At 55.4% G+C, this 26,838-nt stretch overlaps 1 protein-coding gene across 1 annotated transcript in view; it reads right to left on the reverse strand.

Moving 5' to 3' along the window:
• The window catches only part of COL2A1 (collagen type II alpha 1 chain), a 54,826-nt gene that overhangs the window by 18,609 nt on the left and 9,379 nt on the right, over positions 1–26,838 (reverse strand). The window contains 30 exon segments of the mRNA XM_038752223.1: positions 1,106–1,159; positions 1,297–1,350; positions 1,680–1,733; positions 2,280–2,333; positions 2,577–2,675; positions 2,946–2,999; positions 4,225–4,323; positions 4,431–4,484; positions 4,647–4,754; positions 5,319–5,372; positions 5,684–5,782; positions 6,325–6,369; positions 7,969–8,067; positions 8,712–8,765; positions 8,906–8,950; positions 14,269–14,322; positions 14,819–14,863; positions 15,119–15,172; positions 15,273–15,326; positions 17,113–17,166; positions 17,983–18,036; positions 18,500–18,553; positions 18,694–18,738; positions 19,064–19,141; positions 19,758–19,859; positions 19,968–20,021; positions 20,131–20,163; positions 20,282–20,333; positions 22,832–22,835; positions 23,389–23,598. Coding sequence (XP_038608151.1) covers positions 1,106–1,159; positions 1,297–1,350; positions 1,680–1,733; positions 2,280–2,333; positions 2,577–2,675; positions 2,946–2,999; positions 4,225–4,323; positions 4,431–4,484; positions 4,647–4,754; positions 5,319–5,372; positions 5,684–5,782; positions 6,325–6,369; positions 7,969–8,067; positions 8,712–8,765; positions 8,906–8,950; positions 14,269–14,322; positions 14,819–14,863; positions 15,119–15,172; positions 15,273–15,326; positions 17,113–17,166; positions 17,983–18,036; positions 18,500–18,553; positions 18,694–18,738; positions 19,064–19,141; positions 19,758–19,859; positions 19,968–20,021; positions 20,131–20,163; positions 20,282–20,333; positions 22,832–22,835; positions 23,389–23,598 — 1,973 coding nt within the window.

A 26,838-nucleotide genomic window follows, 5' to 3' on the forward strand; every position in this document is an offset into this window, starting at 1 on the left:
TTGCCAAAGCACTTCTCAGCTCACCTCTCTCCTCTCCTCAGTTCCCCCAGCCCCTCAGCTTCCTGCAACCCCCCACAACACACAAACACTTTTCATTGTTCAGCTTCAAGTTTCAGCTCTCCCCATCTTGCCCAGTGGCTCTCTTCACCCTTCCCATACTCGCCTTCTCACTGTGCTTTGCTCGACTGGCCCTGCTGGCTCTGTCCCTTTTCTGACACTGCTGGCCCTGGCCTGGACTCCCTCCCCAACCAAACCCCACCAGACCCCTTGTTCAAACCCCCCGAAATCTCACTTCTCAATAATAATAATAATAATGATGGCATTTGTTAAGCACCTACTATGTGCAAAGCACTGTTCTAAGCGCTGGGGAGGATACAATTTATTCAGGTTGTCCCACGTGGGGCTCACAGTCTTAGTCCCCATTTTACAGATGAGGTAACAGAGGCACAGAGAAGTTAAGTGACTTGCCCAAGGTCACACAGCTGACAATTGGCAGAGCCAGGATTTGAACCCATAACCTCTGACTCCCAAGACCATGCTTTTTCCATTGAGCCATGCTGCTTTTCTAATCAATCTCAACACTCCAAACTGCAACAACCCAACTGCCACCTTCAACAATTAAGTATTCACTTACACCCATCCTTAGCCCTGTGTAGGTATAGACTGCCCTTTCATCTGTATATTCGAATATTTATTACGACTCCACTACTTTTATAAATGTTGACATCTGTCTCCCCTATTGGAGAGTGAGCTCCTCAGGGACAGGCTACACGTCTTGTGCATCTGTTTTGCTTCCCCAAGCGCTTAGTACAGTGCGGTGCATCAAGCGGGCATTCAGTAAATACCACCTTGTGCTGAGCCCTAGTGATGGTGTCTAATAATGATGGTATTTGTTAAGCACTTATTATGTGTCAAGCACTTTTCTAAGCTCTGGTGTAGGTACAACCTAATCAGGCTGGACACAGTCCTTGTCACCCACGAGACTCCCAGTCTTAATCCCCGTTTTACAGATGAGGTAACTGAGACACAGAGAAGTGAAGTGACTTGCTCAAGGTCACACAGTTCCAAGGGCCCTGAGCTCCAGGAGCAAAGAGTCCAAACTCACCTGGTCACCTGGTTTTCCTCCTTCTCCAGGGGGGCCGGGAGGACCAGGGAGTCCCTAGGAGACAAAGAGACACATGTTTGACCATGTTATGAGGGTGGGGTTGGCCCTGGTGCAATCAATCCAGGGCCCACCCTCTGACCCCCAAATTTCCCGCCCTTCCCAAGTCCCAAGAGCATCTCCTGGCTGCTCACCTGGAAGCCGGAGGGGCCGGGAGCTCCCTGCTCTCCCCGTTCGCCAACGGGGCCCTGTGGGAGGAGACGGACACTGTAAGCGGAGCTGGCGGGGCAAGAGAGACAGTAGGGGCACGAGGGAACTGCAGACGGTTGGGGTTGGAGTTGGCGTTACACGTTACACGTTGGGTAGGGACCGTCTCTATATGTTGCCAACTTGTACTTCCCAAGCACACAGTAAGCGCTCAATAAATACGATTGAATGAATGAATGATGACCCAGCCCTGGCCCCTGCCCCCCACCCAGGACACGGGGCCCGTCTCTGCCCAGCTTCAGGATCGCCGGTGCCCCTGCTCCCCACCGGCCTCCGCCCGTCCTGCCCTGTGGGGGACCAGGGGACTTACTGCAGGTCCTGGGGGGCCGGAAGCGCCTGTTTCTCCATCTTTGCCGGGAAGACCCTGGAGGAAGGAGAAGAGAGGGGAGAGGTGAAGGGCGGTGGGGGCGGAGATGGGGATGAGACAGGACGGGGCAGAGAACTTCCTTGGGCCCTGGCTATGGACCCTCAGATGGTTCTGCGGTCAAGACGGGGGACCACCGAATCTGGGTCATCGGCCTGCTGCGTCCCACACTCCCTCACTCAGTCACAGGAACGTCCATCATCTTACCTCTACCCTCCTTCCACTGTCTTCCTTCCCACCTCCTCCAGGAAGCCTGCCCTGGTCCAGGGTTCCTTCCCACCCACCCACCCCGGCAACCCTTCAGGCCTGTCCCCTCCACCCCCTCCCAGACACAGCCATATACACCCACCCACCCAGGCACACACCCATGTGCACACAGATGAACGACACTATCTGTCTCCGTGGCAGCCCCAGGACCCTCAGATTTGCTTCCTGAGGCTCCCGCCCACCTTGAGGAAATGGTCAGGGGTCCAGTGAGTTGGACAGGCTCTGACCCGGGTGTGACCGGCCCTTCCCCTGACAATGGGGCACCCGGCGGGCACTTACTCTGAGCCCAGGAGCGCCGGGCAGTCCTTTCTCTCCCGCCTTGCCGGCTTCACCCTGGTGGAGAGGAGATGCAGAGTGAGGGAGGGATGGAGGGATGGGGAGGCAGCGGGAAGGAGTGAGAGGCGAAGCAGGGTTGGAGGAGGTTGAAAGGCCTGAGCCAGGTTGAGCAGACAAGGGCACCCACAAAGGGCACACCCAGGGTCAGGGGTTTGCCTGGCAGGAGGGTCAGGCCTGCCAAAGGGTCAGCAGGAGCACTATCCTCACTTGGGAGCACCGCAAAGGCATGGGAAGACTTACGCTGGCACCTTTGGGACCGGGGAAGCCCATGACGCCAGGCTGTCCGCGAGCTCCCTGAGGGCCCGGGGGACCGGGGCGGCCGTCCTCGCCAGCAGCTCCCTGCAGAGGGCACAGAGATGGCACATCAGAGCCCTCCGTCCTTCTCCACAGACACGGAGGTGAAGCTGGGCACCTCAGCTTCTGGGTGAGGTCACTGGACCTCCCCCGCCCTGTCTCCAAAGCGCTCCCCCGACCACAATCCCTCACAGATTCCCAGGATGATGGCAGCCCTGCCCCCTCTGCCCTCCATCCCAGCTCACGGGAGCCCCAAACCTCCCAGCACGCCCGCCCCTTAGCCCGGCTCCAATCCCCGAGCGGGGTTCCACTTACAGAAGGTCCAACTTTGCCTTGAGGACCAGCATCTCCGGGGCGCCCAGTGAGACCCTGCATTCAAGGGAAAAGAGGTCATCAGCAGGCCTGGGGTGGTCGGGGGGAAGTCGGGGAGCGGTGTTCAGCCTCTCTCACCAGGGGCAACAAAATGGCTCCATGGTCTGCCCTCCCCCAACCCACTAAGAGGGTCAACCAGGGCAAGGCCAGGGCAGCTCATCTCTTGAATGGCTCACAAAATGGCCCCAGGACACTCCCAGTTTATAATAATACTAATAATAACAACATTTGCAGGAACATGCAAAGATGGTGCTAATGGGATGGAGCGATTGGCACTATTCATTCATTCATTCAATCAAAGATATCGAGCACTTACTGGGTGCTGAGCACTGTACCAAGCGCTTGGGAGAGTCCAGTATAATGGTAAACAGACACATTACCTGCCCACAATGAGCTTAGAGTCTTAGAGGGTCTGGATGCCAGTGAGAATGACCCAGACTAGATTGAGTGCCAGTGAGGATGACCAAGGCTAGACGGGATAGCAGTGGGAATAACCAAAGCTAGACTGGGATGCCCAAGGGAATGACCAAGGCTAGACTGGGGTGCCAGCTGGAACAACTGGTCCCAGACCGGATGCCAGTGGGAATGGCCAAGTATAGACTGGCTACCAGCGGGAGTTGTTGAAGATAAGCCGAGTGTGGACAGGAATGGTTCAAGTTAGATTGGGCGGGGGCATCGAGAACCATCAAAATTAGTTCGGGGGGTGAGGCTGGAAGGGTGTTGATAATAATAATAATGATGATGATGGTATTTGTTAAGGGCTTACTATGTACCAAGCACTGTTCTAAGCGCTGGAATAAATACAAGATAATCAGGTTGTCCCATGTGGGGCTTTCAATCTCAATCCCCATTTTACAGATGAGGTACCTGAGGCACAGAGAAGTTAAGTAACTTGCCTAAGGTCACACAGCAGACAAGTAGCGGAGCTGGGATTAGAAACCATGACCTCTGACTCCCAAGCCCGTGGAGCCAAGCAGTGGCCAAGCCACTAGGCCATGCTGCTCCTCTATGGGCATCGATGAAAAGGGCTGCTGAAGGAGGGCATCCTTTCTCTGGTTCAAATCTCTACCACACCCGCTGGGCCCCAAGTCCCTGCGTGATTTAGGCACACAACTGGGCACACAATGTACAAAGGGAAGAGATGACCCTATCCCACCACTCCACCCTCACTCGTCCACAGCTTCCGCCTCCGCCCCAGTCCCAGCCCCACGGGGCAACTCACCCTGGCACCCGGGAGGCCGGGTTCGCCGGGGCGGCCGGGGTCACCGTTGGCTCCTTTGGGTCCACCTAGGCCGCTGGGTCCACGCTCGCCAGGGGCTCCCTGCCAAGCAAGGGGGGGAAGGGAGGAGAGAGGTCACAGGGGAATATACCTTACCCCACCAGGCCAAGGCCCGCCATTTCCTTGCCCGTGGCCTCACATCCACTCACCTTGGGTCCGGCCAGACCGTCCTGTCCTGGGAAACCGCGGTTGCCTGGAGCTCCCTGGGGGGAGAGGGGAGAATCTGGGGGTGAGGTGGGGGTCCCCGGGCCCCCTCGAGAAGCACTGAGGGATGTCCCCCCCGGATTCCAGCAGGGGAGTTGGCCAGCCAGGGCGTGAGGCGGGATGAGGTCTGACGTCCCAGAACCCAAATCCAAGCCACTCACCCTCTCGCCAGGTGGGCCCAGAGGTCCAGCTGCTCCAGGTTCTCCCCGGGCTCCTCTCTTGCCTTCTTCGCCAGCTGGACCTGGTGCTCCTTGAGGGCCTGAAGGTCCCTGTGTGTGTTTGTGTTTGTGGGTGTGGGAGAGAGAGAGAGAGAATGAGAGCAATGCTTAGTACAGTTCTTGGCACTCAATAAATGCCATCGTTACTACTGAGGCTCCAGCGTGGGGCCCACCCAGGCCGGGGGAACCATTTTGGGGTTGAGGGGGGTGAGATGGGAGGGTGAGCGGAGCATTCAGGATGAACTGAAGATCCCAAATGCTACCGCCCAACTACCCAGTGCCCAGGTGCCTCTAGGTCAGTTCTGGGCCAGGATTGGATCTGCTGAGGTCCAGGCGTCAGGGTCCAGGGAAGAAGGAGGAGGAAGAGGGGGTCCCCAGCTCACTCCAAGGCATTCTGGGGATGAAGACTGGCTGGATGGAGGAGCTAAAGCCAGGAAGTCCTCGGGGGGGCTAAGGGGGGGAGATGCAGCTCACTGGGACCACCCTCCCCGCAACCAAGATTGCACGGGTCCCAGAAAGTGATCTTGGTAAGAGAGCTGGAAGGAGTGGGAAGCAACTTGGAGTCAGAGGGGCTGGTCTCATAGGGTGGGGGATGAGGTGGGGGGGGACACTTACAGGTTCTCCCTTGGGACCAACTTCGCCTTTGAATCCTGCCACTCCGGGTTCTCCCTGCAGAGAGAAAGGAGAGGCTGCAGGGTGCAGGAAAGATGAGGATGGAGGACGGGTGGGGGCTGACTGGGGGGAGGGAAAGGCTTGGGGACATGGATGTGAGACGGAGTTCATGGAAGGATGAATAATTATGGTATTTGTTGAGCGCTTACTATGTGCCAAGCGCTGGGTTAGATACAAGTTAATCGGGTGAGACACAGTCCCTGTCCCACAAGGACTCACAGTCTAAATAAGAGGAAGAAACGGTATCGAAGCTCCATTTTACAGTTGAGGAAACTGAGGTCCAGAGGAGTTGAATTGGGGTCTCTTACCGTCTGGCCTTTCGGGCCCAGGGGACCAGTGGCACCTTGAGGTCCAGGAGGGCCACGGGGGCCGGGGAAGCCGGGGGCGCCAGCTATGCCAGGAGCGCCCTGCATGGGACCACACGGAAAAGAGTGTCATTCATTCAATCGTATTTATTGAGCGCTGACTGTGTGCAGAGCACTGTACTAAGCACTTTGGAGAGTACAATATAACAAAACAGACACATTCCCTGTCCACAAGGAGCTTACAGTATAGAGGAGGGAGAAGCCAGAGGCCTCAGTCCTCCCTCCTCTCCCAGCAATATAGATGCCCGCCCTGCTCTCCCTAAAAATTCACTTTTCTAAACCTTCACTGGTCCCCACATCGCACCCTCCCCAGGCGAAGGACTCCCACGAGTCAGAATCAATCAATCAATCAATCGTATTTATTGAGCGCTTACTATGTGCAGAGCACTGTACTAAGCGCTTGGGAAGTACAAATTGGCAACAATTGAATCTCCACACATACCTCAGCCTCAGGACACCTCTCCCCCTAAAGCCACCCTAATCTGACCGTCGCTCACCCAACAGGGGTGGCCCATCCACAAACACCCCCCCCCCCCAGACCCAGGATGCGGACCCTCAAAGCGGGGAGAAGACATCACACTCACCGCAGACCCCTTGGCTCCGGGGATACCGTCTGTTCCAGGGTTCCCCTAAAAACAGAGAGACTTCAGGGCCAAAAGCAAGCTGGTTTCCCGACCTCCCACCCTTCAGGAGGAAAGATGGTAGATGGGAAGGACGGGGATGGGTTAGAAACAGGACAGAAGCTGGAAGGGAGGCACTGAGACGCTCTAAAACATTTCAGGGGGACTGGATGGAGGTCAGAGTCCAAGGAGAGAAGCAGAGTAGAAGAATAAATCAGTAGTATTTACTGAGCACCTACTGTGTGCAGAACACTGTACCAAGTGCTTGGGAGAGTACAACAGAGCTAGCAAGAACTATCCCCACCCTCCAGAAGCTTACAATTTAGGGGGAAGAGCTGTGTGACTTTAGGCAAGTCACTTAATTTCTCTGAGCCTCAGTTACCTCATCTGTGAAACGGGGATGAAGACTGTGAGCCCCGCGTGGGACAACCTGATAACCTTGTATCTGCCCCGGCGCTTAGAACAGTGCTTGGCACAAAGTAAGCGCTTAACAAGTACCATCATCATCAATATCATCATCAACAAAAGGAAGAGGATAAGGGGTTAATGACTGAATGATTGTACATAAATTAATGCTTAATAATGTAGATTATGTTCACAGGTGCTTAGGGCAGTTGTATGTATACATAATAATAATGATAGCATTTGTTAAGCGCTTACTATGTGCAGAGCATTGTTCTAAGCGCTGGGGGGGATACAAGGTGATCAAGTTGTCCCACGTGGGGCTCACAGTCTTAATCCCCATTCTACAGATGAGGTAACTGAGGCTCAGAGAAGTTAAGTGACTTACCCAAGGTCACACAGCAGACACGTGGGGGAGTCAGGATTCGAACCCATGACCTCTGACTCCAAAGCCCGGGCTCTTTCCGCTGAGCCACGCTGCATATATTACCACCGTTATATTTTATCTCCCAAGTGCTTGGTACAGTGCTCTGCACAAAATCAGTCCTCAATAAATACAACCGATTGTTAGATCGATGGCTGTGGAAGTTGGAGAGATCGATCGGGGAAGGCTTCTTGGAGTAGATGTCATTTCAGAAGGGCTTTGAAGATGGGGAGAGCTGTGTTTGGTGGATTTGAAAAGGAGGGAATCCCCGGCAGGGGAAAAGGCGTGATGAAGAGGTTGGCGATAACAAAGATGATAAAGAGAAACAGCGAATGGGCTAGTTTGGGAGGAATGAAGAGACTGGGTTGTAGTGGGAGAACACAGTAGTCAAATAGGAGGGAGAGAGCTGAAATCACAGACTGGACAAGCCCTGACTCCTGGGGTCATTTTGTCGCTTCCCCTGCCTCAGGGTAAGGCTGCTCCCTATCCACTCCAGTCAAACCCCCTCCATTCCTCGGGCACCGGGATCCACTCGGAGTCTTACTCTGTAGCCCCCAGCCCTGAGGAAGCGCTGGGCAGCCCCCTCCCCATTATCTTCCACTTCTGGAAAAACTTGCAAGAGGGTGAATTCTCCCCTTTTCCCCCCCACGCCCCTTAGGAAGGGTCAGGAGCAAGGACCCGGAACGGGGAATAGGGGCAGGAAGCAGGAGGGCAGAGAGTGAGGGGCAGGGGGCCGGGGGAGCAGGGAAGGGATGGGAGGGGAAGAGGGAGTCATTACTCACAGAAGCTCCAGTGGGGCCGGGGGAGCCGGGAGTTCCAGATTCGCCTCGTGGGCCCTGGGCACCTTCAGGGCCGCGGGCACCTGTGGGGCCGGCTTCACCCTAGAAGGGAGGGGTGAAGGAAGGAGATGTCAGGCAGAGGCGGGCCAGGGGACCCGAGGGGCAGGTACACTGGGTGAGATGCATGGGCCCACACACACGCACGCAAGCACAGCCAAGGCCTAAGAGCTAGGCCAACCGGGCAGGTCTGAATTGGGTTCTTCAGACCCCAAATCAGCCCTCCTCCGGGGGGGCTGGAGGGCCCCTTTCCTGCTCGGGGGTCCTAGTGGGGGTGGAGGGCTGCGGGGGGGAAGGGAAGGCCTGTGGTCCGGCCGGGTGTAACCCAGCCCTCCTCTCCCCCTCCCTGCCCCGCACAATGGGCTCCTTCAAGTGACTTCGACAGCGGGGGGCCCGCCTGTCGCCATGGAAACATCCGGACCGGAGAAGCCCGTCCCCAGCTCCCCCTCCAGCTTCCCCCTCCTGCTCCCAAGGGGACGGGGGGCTCTGACCACCTCACCACCCCCCGCCCCATTCCCCCGCCGACACGCCTGCAGACTGTCGGCCTTCTCCTCCGTGTCCATTCATTCAATCTTATTTATTGAGCGCTTACTGTTTGCAGTACTGTACTGGGAGTCAGATGGTACCAAATTGAGTCCAGCTCCCCTTCCCGAAGAACCCCTCTCCCCAATGACCCCGGCGAGACTCACCTTGGAGCCAGGGCCGCCGGGGAATCCAGGAGCACCAGCTGGGCCTACGGGTCCCTGTGGTGGGGAGAAGGGAGGGGAGGGGGTTAGCGGGGCTGCTGCAGGGTGGAGGTCCCAAGGTCTTGAGACCCCGGGTTCCCGGAGCCCTCCTGGGCTGCTCGGTCTGGAGGCCATGGCCGCGATGGGGTGCTACTTACCGGGGGACCGGCCGGGCCGGGCTGACCGTCGTTGCCTCGAGCGCCCTGGGGAGAGAAAAGAGAAAGGGCGGTCAGGGCCGAGCCTCCGAATCAGATTAAATGAACCCCATTTTACATCTGGAAGTCGGGGCACCCTCTGCAGCCGGGCTCACCTGCCCCACGCATCCCTCGATCCGGCTCCAACCCACCACGAGAAGCTGGGTGGGGGCAAGAGATAGCATCTCCTGCAGCTCCCAACCTCCCCCAGGCCTCTGACCTAGTGGCTAGAGCCCGGCCCCGGGAGTCAGAAAGACCTCAGTCCTAATCCCGGCTCCTCTACTTGTGTGCTGTGTGACCTTGGGCAAGACACTTCACTTCTCTGGGCCTCAGTTACCTCCTCTGTGAAATGGGGATTAAGACGGTGGGCCCCCACAATGGGACGTGGACTTTGTCCAATCTGACCATCTTGCATCTACCCCCGCGGTCATTCATCGTCATATTTATTGAGCGCTTACTGTGTGCAAAGCACTGGGCTCAGTACTGTGCACTTAGTACCATGCACTTATACCAGTAAAAAAACAAACAACAAAAAACACGCATTAGGGTCCAGCCTTGGAGCCCCTCACCTTTTCTCTCTGGGCAAAGACTCTCTGGACCTCAGAGACCAATTAACCTAAAATGGCCAATTTTCCCCTCACCCCCTGGACAGCCCACCCCCACAATCTCCTCTGACCCCAGGTAGACTGTGACCCGACTGGGCTGGGGGTGTATCCTGGGCAGCTCCAGCTCCCAAGTAAGCACTGGATAAAGAGGAATCACCACTTTTTTATTTGAGGGGGGCGTTGGCTGAGGGAATCAATCAGCCAGTGGCTTTTATTGAGCGTTTACTGGATGCACAGCACTACACTAAATGCCTGGGAAAAGACAACAGTGGGTAGACGCGATGTCAGACTCAAACAGCGTGGCTCAGTGAAAAGAGCACGGGCTTTGGAGTCAGAGGTCACGGGTTCAAATCTCAGCTCTGCCACTTGTCAGCTGTGTGACTTTGGACAAGTCACTTAGCTTCTCTGGGCCTCAGTTACCTCATCTGTAAAATGGGGATGAAGACTCTGAGCCCCACGTGGGACAACCTGTTCACCTTGTAACCTCCCCAGCACTTAGAACAGATCTTGGCACATAGTAATGCTATTATTATTATTATTAAGCTCCTATTGGGTCTGGAAGGGGAAGGGAGTTTTTCCCACTCTCGGGAGGGGTGGGAGGCTCCAGGCCAGGGCCAGGAAAGGGTGAGCCGGCTGAAGTTGGGCTAAGGAAATCCTTAGGGGATCATGACCAGCTCCCTTGAGTCATGTGTAAACTGACATTTCAGCAACCCGGGACCACCCACCCGCCTCCATCCATGGGCTGGCTCAGCCCTGGGCCTGAACTTGATCCTCCAGGAACCCCAGAGCGTTTACCCATCCTGGGGGTTACATGTGAGCCTGTGAGCCCACTGTTGGGTAGGGACTGTCTCTATATGTTGCCAATTTGTACTTCCCAAGCGCTTAGTACAGTGCTCTGCACACAGTAAGCGCTCAATAAATACGATTGATGATGATGATGGGGGTGAGAGGGTCCTAAGATAGAGGAGGTTATGGAGAGGGTCCCTGCCCCCAAAATGACATTAAAATACGGAATGGGATCCACAAGACCTGACGATGTCCTCCCCGGAGGAAGATTTGCTGCAGATCCCACCGGTTATGATTCAGCTCAGAACGGGGCAACCTCCTCAAGAGCTGATTGTCCCTGCTCTGTGCCCCTGCCTGGGCACCGGACGATGTGGGGGAGCCCCTCCCCAGGTGGAATGGACTAGAAAGCCCCCCCAAAGAGCCTGAAGATCCAAGAACAAGGTCAGACCGTGCCTCTGGCAGCGCCCAAACTTTGGGACCCTGATATCCCACAGAGGAAGATGGAGAAGTGGAAGATAACAATAATAATAATAATTATTATTATGGTACTTGTTAAGGGCTCCCTATGTGTCAAACACTGCTCTAAGCGCTGGGGTAGATACAAATTAGTCAGGTTGGACACAGTCCCTGTCCCACACAGGGCTCACACTCTTAATTCCCATTTTGCAGACGAGGTAACTGAGGCCTGGAGAAGTGAAGTAAAAAAAAAGGATGGCATTTGTTAAGCGCTTGTTATGTGCAAAGCACCTTTCTAAGTGCTGGTGGGGTCAAACACTGTTCTAAGCACTGGGGCAGATACAAATTAGTCAGGTTGAACACAGTCCCTGTCCAACACAGGGCTAACACTATTAATTCCCATTTTCCAGATGAGGTAACTGAGGCCCAGAGAAGTGAAGTAAAAAAAAAAGATGGCATTTATTAAGCGCTTATTATGTGCAAAGCACCTTTCTAAGTGCTGGTTGGGGGATACGAGGTGATCAGGTTGTCCGACGTGGGGCTCACAGGCTTAATCCCCATTTTCCAGATGAGGTAACTGAGGCTCAGAGAAGTGAGCCTTACCTTCTTCCCCTCTCCACAGCACCTGTACATATGTACATATATTTGTACGTATCTATTACTCTATTTTATTTGTACATATTTATTCTATTTATTTTATTTTGTTAATATGTTTTGTTTTGTTCTCTGTCTCCCCCTTCTAGACTGTGAGCCTGCTGTCGGGTAGGGACCGTCTCTAGATGTTGCCAACTTGGACTTCCCAAGCGCTTAGTCCAGTGCTCTGCACACAGTAAACGCTCAATAAATACGATTGATTGAATGAATGAATGAATGAATGAAGTAACTTGCCCAAGGTCACACAGCAGACATGTGGCAGAGGCAGGATTAGAACCCATGACCCTCTGACTCCCAGGCAGACCTTCTGACTCTCTAGGCAGTAAGCCATGCTGCCAATCAATCAATCAATCAATCAATCATATCTATTGAGTGCTTACTTTGTGCAGAGCACTGTACTAAGCGCTTGGGAAGTACAAGTTGTCAACATAAAGAGACAGTCCCTACCCAACAGTGGGCTCACAGTCTAGAAGGGGGAGACAGAGAACAAAACCAAACATACGAACAAAATAAAATAAATAGAATAGATATGTACAAGCAAAATAAATAAATAAATAGAGTAATAAATATGTACAAACATATATACATCATCATCATCATCATCAATCGTATTTATTGAGCGCTTACTGTGTGCAGAGCACTGTACTAAGCGCTTGGGAAGTACAAGTTGGCAACATATAGAGACAGTCCCTACCCAACAGTGGGCTCACAGTCTAAAAGGGGGAGACAGAGAACAAAACCAAACATACTAACAAAATATGTACAAGTAAAATAAATGAATAAATAAATAAATAGAGTAATAAATATGTACAAACATATATACATATATACAGGTGCTGTGGGGAAGGGAAGGAGGTAAGATGGGGGGGATGGGGAGGGGGACGAGGGGGAGAGGAAGGAAGGGGCTGAGTGTGGGAAGGCCTCCTGGAGGAGGTGAGCTCTCAGCAGGGCCTTGAAGGGAGGAAGAGAGCTAGCTTGGCGGATGGGCAGAGGGAGGGAGGGAGAGTCAGGGGTCAGAGGGGTCTCCACAGTGCAGGAAGAGCGGGATGTGCCACGATGGCCCCCTCCAAGCTCTCCGCTCGGCTCCAGGGAGACAGTGCAGTTGGCACAGCCCGGCCCCTGGCCCGGCCCCGGGACTGGCCGCTAGCCACTGGCAGGTTGCCCGGGAATGCCTGGCTCACCCCAAAGTGGGCCAGGTGGGGGAGGGAGAGACCAAAGCATTCCACCGAGGCAGGCTGGTAAGGGCGGCCAAGCACCCTGCCGGGACCGTCCAAGAAGGCCTAAGTCGGGGGTGGGTGGCCATTCCTCTCCCTACCCCACACTGCAGCTCTCCTTCCAGCCACTGCGTGCTTTCCCCCCAAACACTCTCCCCCTTCCCCTCTGCTGGCCTGGAATAATAATAATAATAATAAATAATAATAATAATAATAATAATAATAATAACAATAATGGCATTTGTTAAGCGCTTACTATGTGCCAAGCACTGTTCTAAGCACTGGGGGGGGATACAAGGTGATCAGGTTGTCCCACGTGGGGCTCACAGTCTTCATCCCCATTTGACAGATGAGGGGACGGAGGCTCCGAGAAGTTGTGTGAGAAGTAACTTGAAGTTACTTGAAGTTGATAATGGTGGCATTTGTTAAGCGCTTACTATGTGCAAAGCACTGTTCTAAGCGCTGGGGGGGATACAAGGTGATCAGGTTGTCCCACGTGGGGCTCACAGTCTTCATCCCCATTTGGCAGATGAGGGGACGGAGGCTCAGAGAAGTTAAGTGTGAGGAGTAACTTGAAGTTACTTGAAGTTGAAGAGAAGCTGGAGAAGCAGCATGGCTCAGTGGAAAGAGCCTGGGCTTTGGAGTCAGAGGTCATGGGTTCAAATCCTGCCTCCACCACTAGTCACCTGTGTGACTTTGGGCAAGTCACTTCACTTCTCCGGGCCTCAGTTACCTCATCTGTAAAACGGGGATGAAGATTGTGAGCCCCCCGTGGGACGACCTCATCTCCTTGCAACCTACCTAGCGCTTACAACAGTGCTTTGCACATAGTAAGCGCTTAATAAATGTTATTATTATTAAGTGACTTGCCCAATGTCACACAAGTAGACATGTGGCGGAGCCAGGAAGTCTGCTGTGTGACCTTGGGCAAGTCACTTAACTTCTCGGAGCCTCAGCTGGGGGTAAGGGAGTCCAGGGGCAGAACCTGCTGTTGGGTAGGGACTGTCTCTATATGTTGCCAACTTGTACTTCCCAAGCGCTTAGTACAGTGCTCTGCACACAGTAAGCGCTCAATAAATACGATTGAGTGAATGAACCTCGTCCCTTCTGATGTCTCCAAAAGTACTAGTAATTGTAATTCTGGCATTTGTTAAGTGCTTACTATGTGCCAGACACTGTACTAAGCGCTAGGATGGTTACAAGCAAATCAGGTTGGACACAGTCCATGTCCCACGTGGGGCTCACAGTCTTAATCCCCCTTTTACAGATGAGGGAACTGAGGAACAGAAAAGTGCAGTGACTGGCCCAAGGTCACACAGCAGACAAGTGGCGGAGCCAGGATTAGAACCGTTTGACTCCCAATCCCATGCTCTGTCCACTCCACCGTGCTGCTTCTAGTGGCACTGGGGTCTGCCCATCCCCAGAGCCAGCTGGATCTCGCCCCCGGGGATCCCCTCCCTCCTTGCCACACAGGGAAAGGAGGGAAAATGTCAGCCCACCCTGATCCAGAGAGGGAGTTTCTTTCCCCAATCCAGAGGGGCAGGAAGGGCAGATCTTGGGCTGGAGTTGGGATGGGATGTGGGTGGGGGAGAGGTTGGGGGCCGACACTCACCGCAGCACCGGCAGGTCCGTTCCGTCCTCTCTCTCCAGGGAGGCCGCGGGGTCCCTGGAACACACGGCGGCACAGGTGAGAAGCCCCACGGATGGAGCTGGGATCCAGGATGCCCCTCGGGACTGGTCTGACCCCCCTCGGGACCCACCACTCCCCACCCTGCCCCGGGCAGAGGGCTGGAGTCCCTGGGATCGGTCGTTCAACAGTGTTGACTAGGTGCCCACTGTGTACTGAGCTCTTGGGGGAGTCTGAGAGAGTTGGTAGACACGGTCTCTGCCCTCGAGCTCGCGGTCTAGGGTGGAAGACCACCCTCCCAGAAAGCCTGTGGCACAATTCACCCAGCACAGCATTCAGTGCCCGACTCCAGGGCCCAGACGGGGCAGTGGCTCGGACGCGAAATCTCCAGGCCCACTGCCCTTCTACCCTACCACCCGGGGGTGATACTAGCCAGGCCCTCCTTCCCCTGGACCCTGAGTCTCTGGGCCGAGCCCCTGGGCCTGAAGGAGAAGAAGAGAGGAAGGAGGAGGATGAGGCAGAGTTTCTCACTCACCATGGGACCGGGGGAGCCGTTTTCTCCGGGGGAACCGCCTTCACCCTGGGGGCAGAAACGGAGGGGATCATGGCAGCAGCCTGAGTCGTAGTGACCCCAGTCCCCCCACCCACCCCCTAATCCCCCCGCATCTGGCCAGTCGGGACAGATGAGGGAAGGGGCCTTCCCACCCCTACAGATTCTCCAGAGGGAAACGAGGACGTGACCCATCCCCTCAGGGCCAGGGGTGGTTCGTCCCCGCACCCACCGGGCAGAGCCAATGGGTCAGTCGGAGACCCCAGTAGTTCCCCAGAGCCTCACCTTGACCCCTGGAGCACCAGCCTCTCCCTTGGCACCATCCAAGCCGGGGTAACCCTGTGGGGGGCACACAGGACTTCAGATGCGAACTGGGCCCGGGAGAGCACAACCGACAAGGCCCCCAAGCCCTGCAGCCCCAGCCCCGCGCAAGACTTACCCTGTGACCTTTGACACCGGGGAGGCCGGGGGTCCCTGGGAAGCCGCGAGCACCCTGCAAGGACAGGGAACACACTCAGGGCGGGGCAGGTGGAGTGAAGCCCATGCCAACCTCCTCAGCCCAAGGGGCAAAGCGCTTTGGGCCCGGCCCCACCTCCTCCAAGCCCCACTCCCTCCCTCAGGTTCCTGCCTACTCCAGGCCAGAAATAATAATAATAATAATGATAATAATGGCATTTGTTAAGTGCTTACTATGTGCAAAGCGCTGGGGAAGGTGATCAGGTTGTCCCATGTGAGGCTCACAGTCTTAATCCCCATTTGCCAGATGAGGGAACTGAGGCCCAGAGAAGTCAAGTGACTTGCCCAAAAAGTCACCCAGCTGACAAGTGACAAGGGTCAGTTCTTGGTTCCCTTCTGTTTTCTATCTACACTCACTCTCTTGGTGAATTCATTCGTCCCACGGCTTCAACTATCATCTCTACGCTGATGACACCCAAATCTACATCTCTGCCCCTGCTCTCTCTCCCTCCCTTCAGACTCGTGTCTCCTCCTGCCTTCAGGACATCTCCATCTGGATGCCTGCCTGCCATCTAAAACTCAACATGTCCAAGACTGAACTCCTTATCTTCCCTCCTAAACCCTGCCCTCTCCCTGACTTTCCCATCACTGTAGATGGCACTACCATCTTTCCCGTCTCACAAGCCCGCAACCTGGGTGTCATCCTCGACTTCACTCTCTCATTTACCCTACACATCCAATCCATCACCAAAACCTGCTGGTCTCACCTCCACAACATCACCAAGATCGGCCCTTTCCTCTCCATCCAAACCGCTACCTTACTGGTTCAATCTCTCATCCTATCCCAACTGGATTACTGCATCAGCCTCCTCTCTGATCTCGCATCCCCCTGTCTCTCCCCACTTCAGTCTATACTTCACTCTGCTGCCTGGATCATCTTTATGCAGAAATGCTCTGGGCATGTTACTCCCCTCCTCAAAAATCTCCAGTGGCTACCAATCAATCTGCGCATCAGGCAGAAACTCCTCACCCTGGACTTCAAGGCTGTCCATCACCTCGCCCCCTCTTACCTCACCTCCCTTCTCTCCTTCTACAGCCCACCAAGCACCCTCCGCTCCTCTGCCAATGCTAACCTCCTCACTGGCCTTCGTTCTCATCTGTCCCGCCATCGACCCCCGGCCCACGTCCTTCCCCTGGCCCGGAATGCCCTCCCTCCGCACATCTGCCAAGCTAGCTCTCTTCCTCCCTTCAAAGCCCTACTGAGAGCTCACCTCCTCCAGGATGCCTTCCCAGACCGAACACCCTTTTTCCTCTCCTCCTTCCTATCCCCCCCGCCCTACCTCCTTCCCCACCCCACAGCACTTGTATATATATTTGTACAGATTTATTATTCTATTTTACTTGTACATATTCATTATTCTATTTATTTTGTTAATGATGTGCATATAGCTTTAATTCTATTTATTCTGACAACTTTGACACCTGTCTACATGTTTTGTTTTGTTATCCGTCTCCCCCTTCTAGACTGTGAGCCCGTTTTTGGGTAGGGACCGTCTCTATATGTCACCAACTTGTACTGCCCAAGCTCTGCACACAGTAAGCGCTCAATAAATGTGACTGAATGAAGGAATGAATGAATGAATGAAAGTGGCGGAGCGGGATTAGAACCCACGACCTCTGGCTCCCAAACCCATGCTCCTTCCACTGAGCCACGCTGCTCCCAAATGACCCTCCTCTTCCTCCCCACCCCACCACCCCTCCCCAGCTGGCAGAGCCCCCCAGTGCTGCTTCCCCAGTGATGAGCTCCAACAAGCCAATGGTACCTGGGGGCCAGGAAGACCCCGTTCTCCAGATTTTCCAGGCTTTCCAGCTTCACCCTGGGAAACACGTGGGAAAAATCTTAGCTCCTTCCGCAGCAACATCGGTGCAGATCCTGGACTCTGTGGGCAGCCCTGGTCCCCATCCACCTGCCCACTCTCCCACCCTCTCCTACCTCAGTGGCCAGACCTTTGGCCCCTCTCTGGAGCCTCCACTCAGGGAACAAACCTCTCCCCCTCTCTCAGACCAGGGCCCTCGGTTAATAATTATAATAATTATGGTACCGGTTAAGTGCTAACTATGTGCCAGGCACTGTAATAAGCGCTGGCACGGGTAGAAGCAAATTGGATTGGACACAGTCCCTGTCCCACTCGGGGCTCACAGTCTTAATCCCCATTTTACAGATGAGACGGCTGAGGCATAGAGAAATGAAGTGATTTGCCCAAGGTCACACGGCAGATAAAAGGTGGAGCCAGGATTAGAACCCAGGTCCTTCTGACTTCCAGCCGGGATCTAGCCACTAAGCCACGGTGCATCCCACGGACGGCCTCATCCAACCTCACCCTCTCCCCACCGAGCACATCTTGGGTCGATGCCACCATAGAGGGGTTTAGGGGGAGTGCGGCTTCCGGGTCTGCCCTTTTCGGGGCTGGGTGAGGCCGTGTGTGTGGCCTGTCCCTACTCGCTCCCCAACTCCTGTTCCGGCCTGCCTCAGTCTCCCCTTCCCAGTCCTGGCTCCCTGCAGGCGCTGGTGCCCGGAGGAAGACCCTTCCCACAGGGAGGTGATCTGACACAGACAGTCCGCTCGACAGTCTGCCCCGCTGGCCTCCCCCATGACCCTGCTCTACCCTTTCCCCCGCCTGCCCGATACTCACGTCATCGCCGGGTTTCCCAGGGGGTCCGGACGGGCCTCGGGGACCCATGGGGCCCTGGAACAGAAGGAGAGACACCGAGAGGTGAGCGGGCAGTGGGCAGACAGGTGAAGGCCAGCCGGCCATCGGGCCCAGTCAGTAGGGATGATGTTGCCACCTGCCTCCAACCTATCAGGGGCCTCCCGGTCCCTTCAATCCCCCCCAAAAAAGGGCCCCAAACCCTAGACAAACAGCGGGGAGGGGGCTCAGTACTCAAAGCTGGGGTCCCAAAGCAGCAGTAATCAATCCATCGAATTTTTGAGCACTTACTGTGCAAGGAGCAGTGTGCTAAGCTTTGGAGAGTACACTATTACAGAGTTGGTGGTAGGCGCAGTCTAGAGGGAAGTTGCGTTTACTGAGCATCCACTGGGTGCTGAGCACTGTAGTGAACGCTTGGGCAGTCAAAGGCAGAAAAGGGATAAGCTCCATGCCTCCCGGGGGCTTGAACTGTAATGGGGCAGGGAGGGGTCCCAGTACTCACGGAGACGCCGGGTTCGCCGGGTTCACCAGGGTTGCCCTGGAAACCTTGAGGTCCCTGCAACAAAGCCGAAAGGCCGGGTGAGCCTCTGAGGAGGGGGATGCACGAAAAAGGGGAGGGGGGGGGCTATGCTGGTGCTTGAAAGCTTTAGGGAGGACGGGGGTGGGGAGAGGAGAGGGTGAGGGGCGGGTACTTACAGGAGAGCCTGATGGGCCAGGTGGGCCTCGGGGTCCCATGGGGCCCTGTTGAGGGGGGAAGCAAACCAGAAGTGAGGGGGGGATTGCAAACCCCAAACAAGGCACGGGACCACCCCTGCTCCCAACCGGCCCCGCCGCCCCAAGCCGGCTGTGGTTATTTGGAGAAGATGCTTGGAAAGAGGGCCCATGCTGGCACGCGGCCGTGTTTGCTGAAGCCGCCGGTTCATTCAGCCGCTGCCAAGCCCACCGCCTCCTTCCCCCCTGGCCACGGGCTGGGATTCCCCCCATGGGGCAGTCTGGCCCCCCTCCAGCAGTTGAAGGATGCCGCCCCGGCTCCACCCTGCAAACCCCGGGAGAGCGCCGTCCTCACCATGGGGCCTTGCATGACGCCCATCTGGGCTCCTCCAGCCTTCTCGTCGAATCCGCCCGCCATCTGAGCAGCAAAGTTCTGCAAGCAAACCCCACCTCATCAGGACTCGGGAACAAAGCAGTGGAGCCATTCGAGGCAGGTGGCCGACTGTCTGGGGCTCAGCGCCCCTCGGAGATGGGGAGCTGGGGTGGCCCGGGGGACTCTCTCCTTCGGCACGGTAGCTCCTGTGGCCCCCCACTGCCCACCTGGACTGGGTCAACCAGCTATGGAACCCGGCAGGGTCTGCCAGGACGAGGGCCTGGCATCGCCCGACCAAAGGCATGGGCGGAAGTCTTTGGGACTGGCGGCAGCGGGCCCCAAGAGGAAGGGGGCAGTGGGCGGCTTGTCCCTCGGTCTAATTTGGTCACCACGAGCGTCCGGCTGGGACAAGGGGGGTCACATCCTTTGCCATGGACCCACTTCCCGGAACCTATCCCTTGCTGAACATGGCAGGGCTCGACGGAGCCTTGGCAAGCGATCGGCCAACACTGGGCCTGAGACCCTCCGGGACCCCCTCCCTCCCCATCCTCCTCCTCTCGAGGGCGGGGGTCCGGCTCGCCCTCTCTCTGTCCCAGCAGCCATCCATTCCAGGTAGAGTATGACCCAGGGGCCGGCGTACGGGGGCCTGTGGGAGATGGACAATGAGGAGACTTACTCCTCCAAGGCCAGGGGGGCCGGGAGGCCCAGAGGGTCCAGGTGGGCCAGGGTTTCCGGGGGTTCCAGGCTCGCCATCTTTTCCACGAGGTCCAGGAGCTCCCTGGGAGGAGACAAAGAGACCTCAGTGTTGAAACTGGGGAGTTCAACAGCTCCTCCTGCCCCTCCCACTGAGGGGGCCGGGATACCAGAGACTTAGGCCTCTACTCACTTTTTCACCCTTGTCCCCACGGTCTCCTCTGGGTCCCTGTTCTCCTGCAGGGCCCTAAAACGGAAGGATGTGGTGAGGTGGGCTGAGCCCAACATCCCTCAAGGCCCTTCGAGGGACAGAGGGGGCATTATTCTCTCTCTCTCTCTCTCGCTCCCTCTCTCACCTGGGGTCCTGGGGGTCCTTTGGGGCCTACAACCTGGAACAGAGAGAAACAGAGGCAACAGTTAGGGTCCGCTCCAACGAGCCCCCCGGTCAGCCCAGCTCCAGGATGGAACCAGCCCGGCGGCGCCGATCAAGACCCAGACAAGACTTACATCTTTAATGTCTCCGGGTTCTCCTTTCTGTCCCTGAAACGCAGAGCGAGACCTGGGTTAGGCTACGGCCCAGTTCACCCCACAGACCGCAGCCCCCCGCCCTCTTACTAGAGACCCACCCCAGCAGGAGCAGCCCAGCCTCTGATAAAGACTATAAAACCCAAGAGGCAGAGGAGCCTAGTGGTGAGAGCTCGGGGAAGGGAGTCGAAAGACCAGAGTTCTAACCCCAGCTCTTCCGCCGGCCTGCTGCGGGACTTGGGCGAGCTACTTAGCCTTCCTGAACCTCAGTTTCCTCATCTGTAAGATGGGGTTTAGATACATCCCCCTCCTCCTTTCTTAAGACTGCGAACCCCGCGAAGGACGGGACCTGTGCCCCATCGATCATCTAGTATCGGCCCCAGCTCTTAGCACGCCGCTTGGCATCTAAAAAATGCTTAACCAAGACCCCTAAGCAGCGTGGCTCAGTGGAAAGAGCCTGGGCTTTGGAGTCAGAGGTCATGGGTTCAAATTCCGGCTCCGCCCATTGTCAGCTGTGTGACTTTGGGCAAGTCACCTCACTTCTCTGTGCCTCAGTTACCTCTTCTGTAAAATGGGGATGAAGACTGTGAGCCCCCTGGGGCACAACCTGATCACCTTGTAACCTCCCCAGTGCTTAGAACAGTGCTTGGCACATAGCAAGCGTTTAATAAATGCCATTATTATTATTAAAAATCCAACTCACCTTTGGTCCAGGTTGCCCTGCTCGAAGGAGAGAAAGGAAAAAACCGTTATACTTCTGGCAGGGGTGGGGAGGGAGAGTTTGGTTCCTCGAAACCGAGGGATCACACCCCTGCTGCGCGGATGGGTCACCCTGATGGACCGCTCTGACGGGGGAGGGGGGTCGATTGGGGTGCAGGGCAGGGGGCTGGGATCCTCTCGCCCCCCTGGTCCAGAGAGTGGGGAGAGGCACACATATCACCGCCCGGGGGGCTCAAAGCGACCATGTGCGGGGCCGCAGGGCGGGAAACCGAGGCAGGGAAAGCCCCCCTCCCCACTCAGCGCTCTCGGGGTGGCCCCTCCCCCGGGGTGAAGACCCTCGTGCGGGGCTTACGTTAAAGAAGCGTCTAAGCCTCCTCCAGGCAGCAGTGAGAGACAGAAAAGCGCGGGAGTTAGTTTCAGAGCAATCAAAGAACAGTGCTTTGCACATAGTAAGTGCTTAATAAATGCATCATGATTATTATTATTATTATAGCAGAGCGGAGAGGGGGCTGGGGGGCGCAACCCTTCCCCCCTGGGGGACGCCCTTCGGCCCAAACCGTGGACGAGGCAGGGAAGGGTTGAGGAAAGGCACCTTCTCTTTTCGGTCTTTGCATCCATGGGTCCCTGGGCCTATTCTATTTATTTTGTTAATGATGTGCATAGAGCTTCAATTCTGTTTGTTCTGACGATTTTGACACCTGTCGACATATTTTGTTTTGTTGTCTGTCTCCCCTTTCTAGACTGTGAGCCCGTTGTTGGGTAGGGACCATCTCTAATTGTTGCCGACTTGGACTTCCCAAGCGCTTAGTACAGTGCTCTGCACACAGTAAGCGCTCAATCAATACGATTGAAAGAATGAATGGTCTCGGGCAACCGAGAGGGCCTGGGGATGGGGGTCCTCCTGAGCGGGGGCTCGCCCACCCCGGAGGGTCAGGCTAGTTTGGCGGTGAGCAGGGCTGGCCCTAAACCACCACACTCCTGCCTTGGAGTTGGTTCCTCCATCCATCGGTGGTATTTAGTGAGCGCTTATGGTGGGTGGGGCACTGTACTAAGCGCTCGGGAGGGCACAATGCCACAGAGCTGGTCACACCCGCAAAGATCTTACAGAGTGGGGGGAGTTAAACCCCGGCACCCCTCCAGCCTCTAGCCTCAAACCCAGCGTGGCCTAGTGGAAAGAGCCCAGGCCTGGGAGTCCGAGACCCTGGGTTCTAATCCCGGCTCTGCCACTTACCTGCCGTGTGACCCTGGACAAGTCACTTCACTTCTCCGGACCTCAGTTCCCTCATCTACAAAAATGGGGATTCAATAACTGTGCTCCCTCTTAATAATAGTGATGGCATTTATAAAGCGCTTACTATGTGCAAAGCACTGTTCTAAGCGCCGGGGAGATTACAAGGTGATCAGGTTGACTCACACTCTTAATCCCCATTTTACAGATGAGGGAATTGAGAGAAGTGAAGTGACTTGCCCAGAGTCACACAGCTGACAATTGGCGGAGCCGGGATTTGAGCCCATGACCTCTGAATCCAAAGCCCGGGCTCTTTCCACTGAGCCATGCTGCTTCTCCATGGGACCTGAGTATTTTGTATCTACCCTGGTGCCTAGTATAGTGTTTGGTGTATAGTAAGCGCTTCACAAAATACCACCATTATCATTATTATTATTGCCCATAATAATAATAGATGCTGCTTCTCCATGGGACCTGAGTATTTTGTATCTACCCCAGTGCTTAGTATAGTGTTTGGCACATAGTAAGTGCTTCACAAAATACCACGACCATTATTATTATTATTGCCAATAATAATAATAGACACTGCTTCTCCATGGGACCTGAGTATTTTGTATCTACCCCGGCGCTTAGTATAGTGTTTGGTATATAGTAAGAGCTTCACAAAATACCACCATTATTATTATTGCCAATAATAATAATAGATGCTGCTTCTCCATGGGACCTGAGTATTTTGTATCTACCCCGGCGCTTGGTATAGTGTTTGGTATATAGTAAGCGCTTCACAAAATACCACCATTATTATTATTGCCAATAATAATAATAGATGCTGCTTCTCCATGGGGCCTGAGTATTTTGTATCTACCCTGGCGCTTAGTATAGTGTTTGGTATATAGTAAGAGCTTCACAAAATACCACCATCATTATTATTATTATTATTGCTAATAATAATAATAATAATAGACCCGGAGCCCCGTGTGTTCTGGTCCCTTTCCTGCCTCATCTCCTCAGGGAGGGGACCACCGAGAAGGCACCTTTCCCCAGCGGGAAAAGCGGGGGATCCATGGATGCCCAGGCCGTTGGCCGGCCCATCCATGGCCCTCGGGTAATTTATTTATGGAGCGGGAAATAAATAAATTACGAGCACTGGCGGCGGGCGGGTGAGTCGGGCAGATGGGACAGCACTCTCCGAAGGGGATCTCGGGGTTGAGGCAGTCCCGCATCTCTTCGCAGATTATCTCGTCGCAGAGGACGGTCCCCGTGTCGCAGACACAGATGCGGCAGGGCTCGGGCTTCCACACGTCCTTATCGTTATAGCGCTGCCCGTCCTGCACGCAGCCGCCCGCCTCCCCTGGGCCCGGCCGGGAAAGAGAAACTGAGTCACCCCAGGGGCCCACTCGCCTGCAGGGAGCGGAGCTTGGAGGGATGGGGGGGGGGGGGGAGGCGGGGACCTCACCCAGGGGCCGGAGAGGGCGGGCGCCCCCTCCTCCCCTCCTCCAGGTGGACAAACGCCCCCTCCTCCTCTTCCCTGGACGGATGGACGCCCCCTCCTCCTCTTCCCTGGACAGATGGACGCCCCCTCCTCCTCTTCCCAGGACGGATGGACGCCCCCTCCTCCTCTTCCCTGGACGGATGGACGCCCCCTCCTCCTCTTCCCTGGATAGGTGGACGCCCCCTCCTCCTCTTCCCTGGACAGATGGACCTCTCCTCCTCCTCTTCCCTGGACGGATGGACGCCCCCTCCTCCTCTTCCCTGGACAGATGGACGCCCCCTCCTCCTCTTCCCAGGACGGATGGACGCCCCCTCCTCCTCTTCCCTGGACGGATGGACGCCCCCTCCTCCTCTTCCCTGGATAGGTGGACGCCCCCTCCTCCTCTTCCCTGGACAGATGGACCTCTCCTCCTCCTCTTCCCTGGACGGATGGACACCCCCTCCTCCTCTTCCCAGGACGGATGGACGCCCCCTCATCCCCTCCTCCAGATGGACAAACGCCCCCTCCTCCTCTTCCCTGGACGGATGGACGCCCCCTCCTCTTCTTCCCTGGACGGATGGACACCCCCTCCTCCTCTTCCCTGGACGGATGGACTCCCCCTCCTCCTCTTCCCTGGACGGATGGACGCCCCCTCCTCCTCTTCCCAGGACGGATGGACGCCCCCTCCTCTTCCCTGGACGGATGGACGCCCCCTCCTCCTCTTCCCTGGACGGATGGACACCCCCTCCTCCTCTTCCCTGGACGGATGGACGCCCCCTCCTCCTCTTCCCTGGACGGATGGACGCCCCCTCCTCCTCTTCCCAGGACGGATGGACGCCCCCTCCTCCTCTTCCCAGGACGGATGGACGCCCCCTCCTCCTCTTCCCTGGACGGATGGACACCCCCTCCTCCTCTTCCCTGGACGGATGGAGGCCCCCTCCTCCTCTTCCCAGGACGGATGGACGTCCCCTCCTTCTCTTCCCTGGATGGATGGACGCCCCCCTCCTCCCCTTCCCTGGACGGATGGACACCCCCTCCTCCTCTTCCCTGGACGGATGGACCTCTCCTCCTCCTCTTCCCTGGACGGGTGGACGCCCCCTCATCCCCTCCTCCAGATGGACAAACGCTCCCTCCTCCCCTTCCCTGGACGGATGGACGCCCCCTCCTCCCCTTCCCTGGACGGGATGGACGCCCCCTCTTCCCCTCCCCCGGATGGTCAGACGACCCCTCTACATGTTTGGTTTTGCTGTCTGTCCCCCCCTTCCAGTCATTCCTTCATTCAATCGTATTGATTGAGCGCTTACTGTGTGTAGAGCACTGGACTAAGCGCTTGGGAAGTCCAAGTTGGCAACATCTAGAGACAGTCCCTACCCAACAACGAGTTCACAGTCTAGAAGGGGGGTGACGGACAACAAAACAAAACAAGTAGACAGGCATCAATAGCATCAAAATAAATAAATAGAATTATAGATACGTACACATCTTCCCACCTGATGGACTTCTATCTACCCCAGCACTTTCATTCATTCATTCAATCATATTTATTGAGCGCTTACTGTGTGCAGAACACTGTACTAAGCGCTTGGGAAGTCCAAGTTGGCAACATAAAGAGATGGCACCTACCCAACAACAAGTTCACAGTCTAGAAGGGGGGTGACGGACAACAACTGTGAGCCTGTTATTGGGTAGGGACCGTTTCTATATGTTGTCGACTTGTAGTTCCCAAGCGCTTAGTACAGTGCTCTGCACACAATAAGCGCTCAGTAAATACGATTGAATGAATGAATGAATGGAGAGGAACCGGGGTGTCCTGAGGGGGGCAGACAGACCGGCCCGGTGTTGGCTGGAAGATTTTGTCCCTAATAACAATAATAATAATAATAATAATAGTGGTATTTGTTAAGTGCTTACTATGCGCCAAGCACTATTCTAAGCGCTGGGGGAGATAATAATAATAATAATAATAACTTTGGTATTTGTTAAGCGCTTATTATGTGCCAAGCACTGTTCTAAGCACTGGGGGAGATAATAATAATAATAATAATAATTTTGGTATTTGTTAAGTGCTTACTATGTGCCAAGCACTGTTCTAAGCACTGGAGGAGATAATAATAATAATAATAATAATAATTTTGGTATTTGCTAAGCGCTTAGTATGTGCCAAGCACTGTTCTAAGCACTGGGGGAGATAATAATAATAATAATTTTGGTATTTGTTAAGCGCTTACTATGTGCCAAGCACAGTTTTAAGCTCTGGGGGAGATACAAGGTGATCAGGTTGTCCCCCGTGGGGCTCCCAGTCTTCATCCCCATTTTCCAGATGAGGTCACTGAGGCCCAGAGAAGTGAAGTGACTTGCTCAAAGTCACACGGCTGACAAGGGCCGGAGCAGGGATTAGAACCCATGACCTCTGACCCCCAAGGCCGGGCTCTTTCCACTGAGCCACGATGCCATTATTATTATTTTTGGGGGGGGGGGAGGGTCCCCAACTCAGGCCTCTCACTACTGCGCGTGAAGGCGGCGCGGGGCCAGGGGTCTTGGCCGGGTGTTGCCTTGAAGGCCGGAGGGGAAACGGCCTGTTTTTATCATCAAAACAGTCGGAGCAGTGACAGCGTGGACTGGAAAACAGCCTGGAGCCTGGGGGATGTGAGGGAGTTATAATAATAATGATGGCATTTATTAAGCGCTTACTGTGTGCAAAGCACTGTTCTAAGCGCTGGGGGGGATACAAGATGATCAGGTTGTCCCACGGGGGGCTCACAGTCTTAATCCCCATTTGACAGATGAGGGAACTGAGGCCCAGAGAAGTGAAGTGACTTGCCCAAAGTCACACAGCTGACAAGTGGCAGAGCCGGGATTAGAACCCACGACCTCTGGCTCCCAATAATAATAATAATAATGATGGCATTTGTTAAGCGCATACTATGTGCAAAGCACTGTCCTAAGCACTGGGAAGGTTACAAGGTGATCAGGTTGTCCCACGGGGGGCTCACGGCCTTAATCCCCATTTTACAGATGAGGGAACTGAGGTCCAGAGAAGTGAAGTGACTTGCCCAAGGTCACACAGCTGACAATTGGCAGAGCCGGGATTAGAACCCATGACCTCTGACTCCAAAGCCC

Source organism: Tachyglossus aculeatus, chromosome 10, assembly GCF_015852505.1.
Source record: "Tachyglossus aculeatus isolate mTacAcu1 chromosome 10, mTacAcu1.pri, whole genome shotgun sequence".
Lineage (NCBI taxonomy): Eukaryota > Metazoa > Chordata > Mammalia > Monotremata > Tachyglossidae > Tachyglossus > Tachyglossus aculeatus.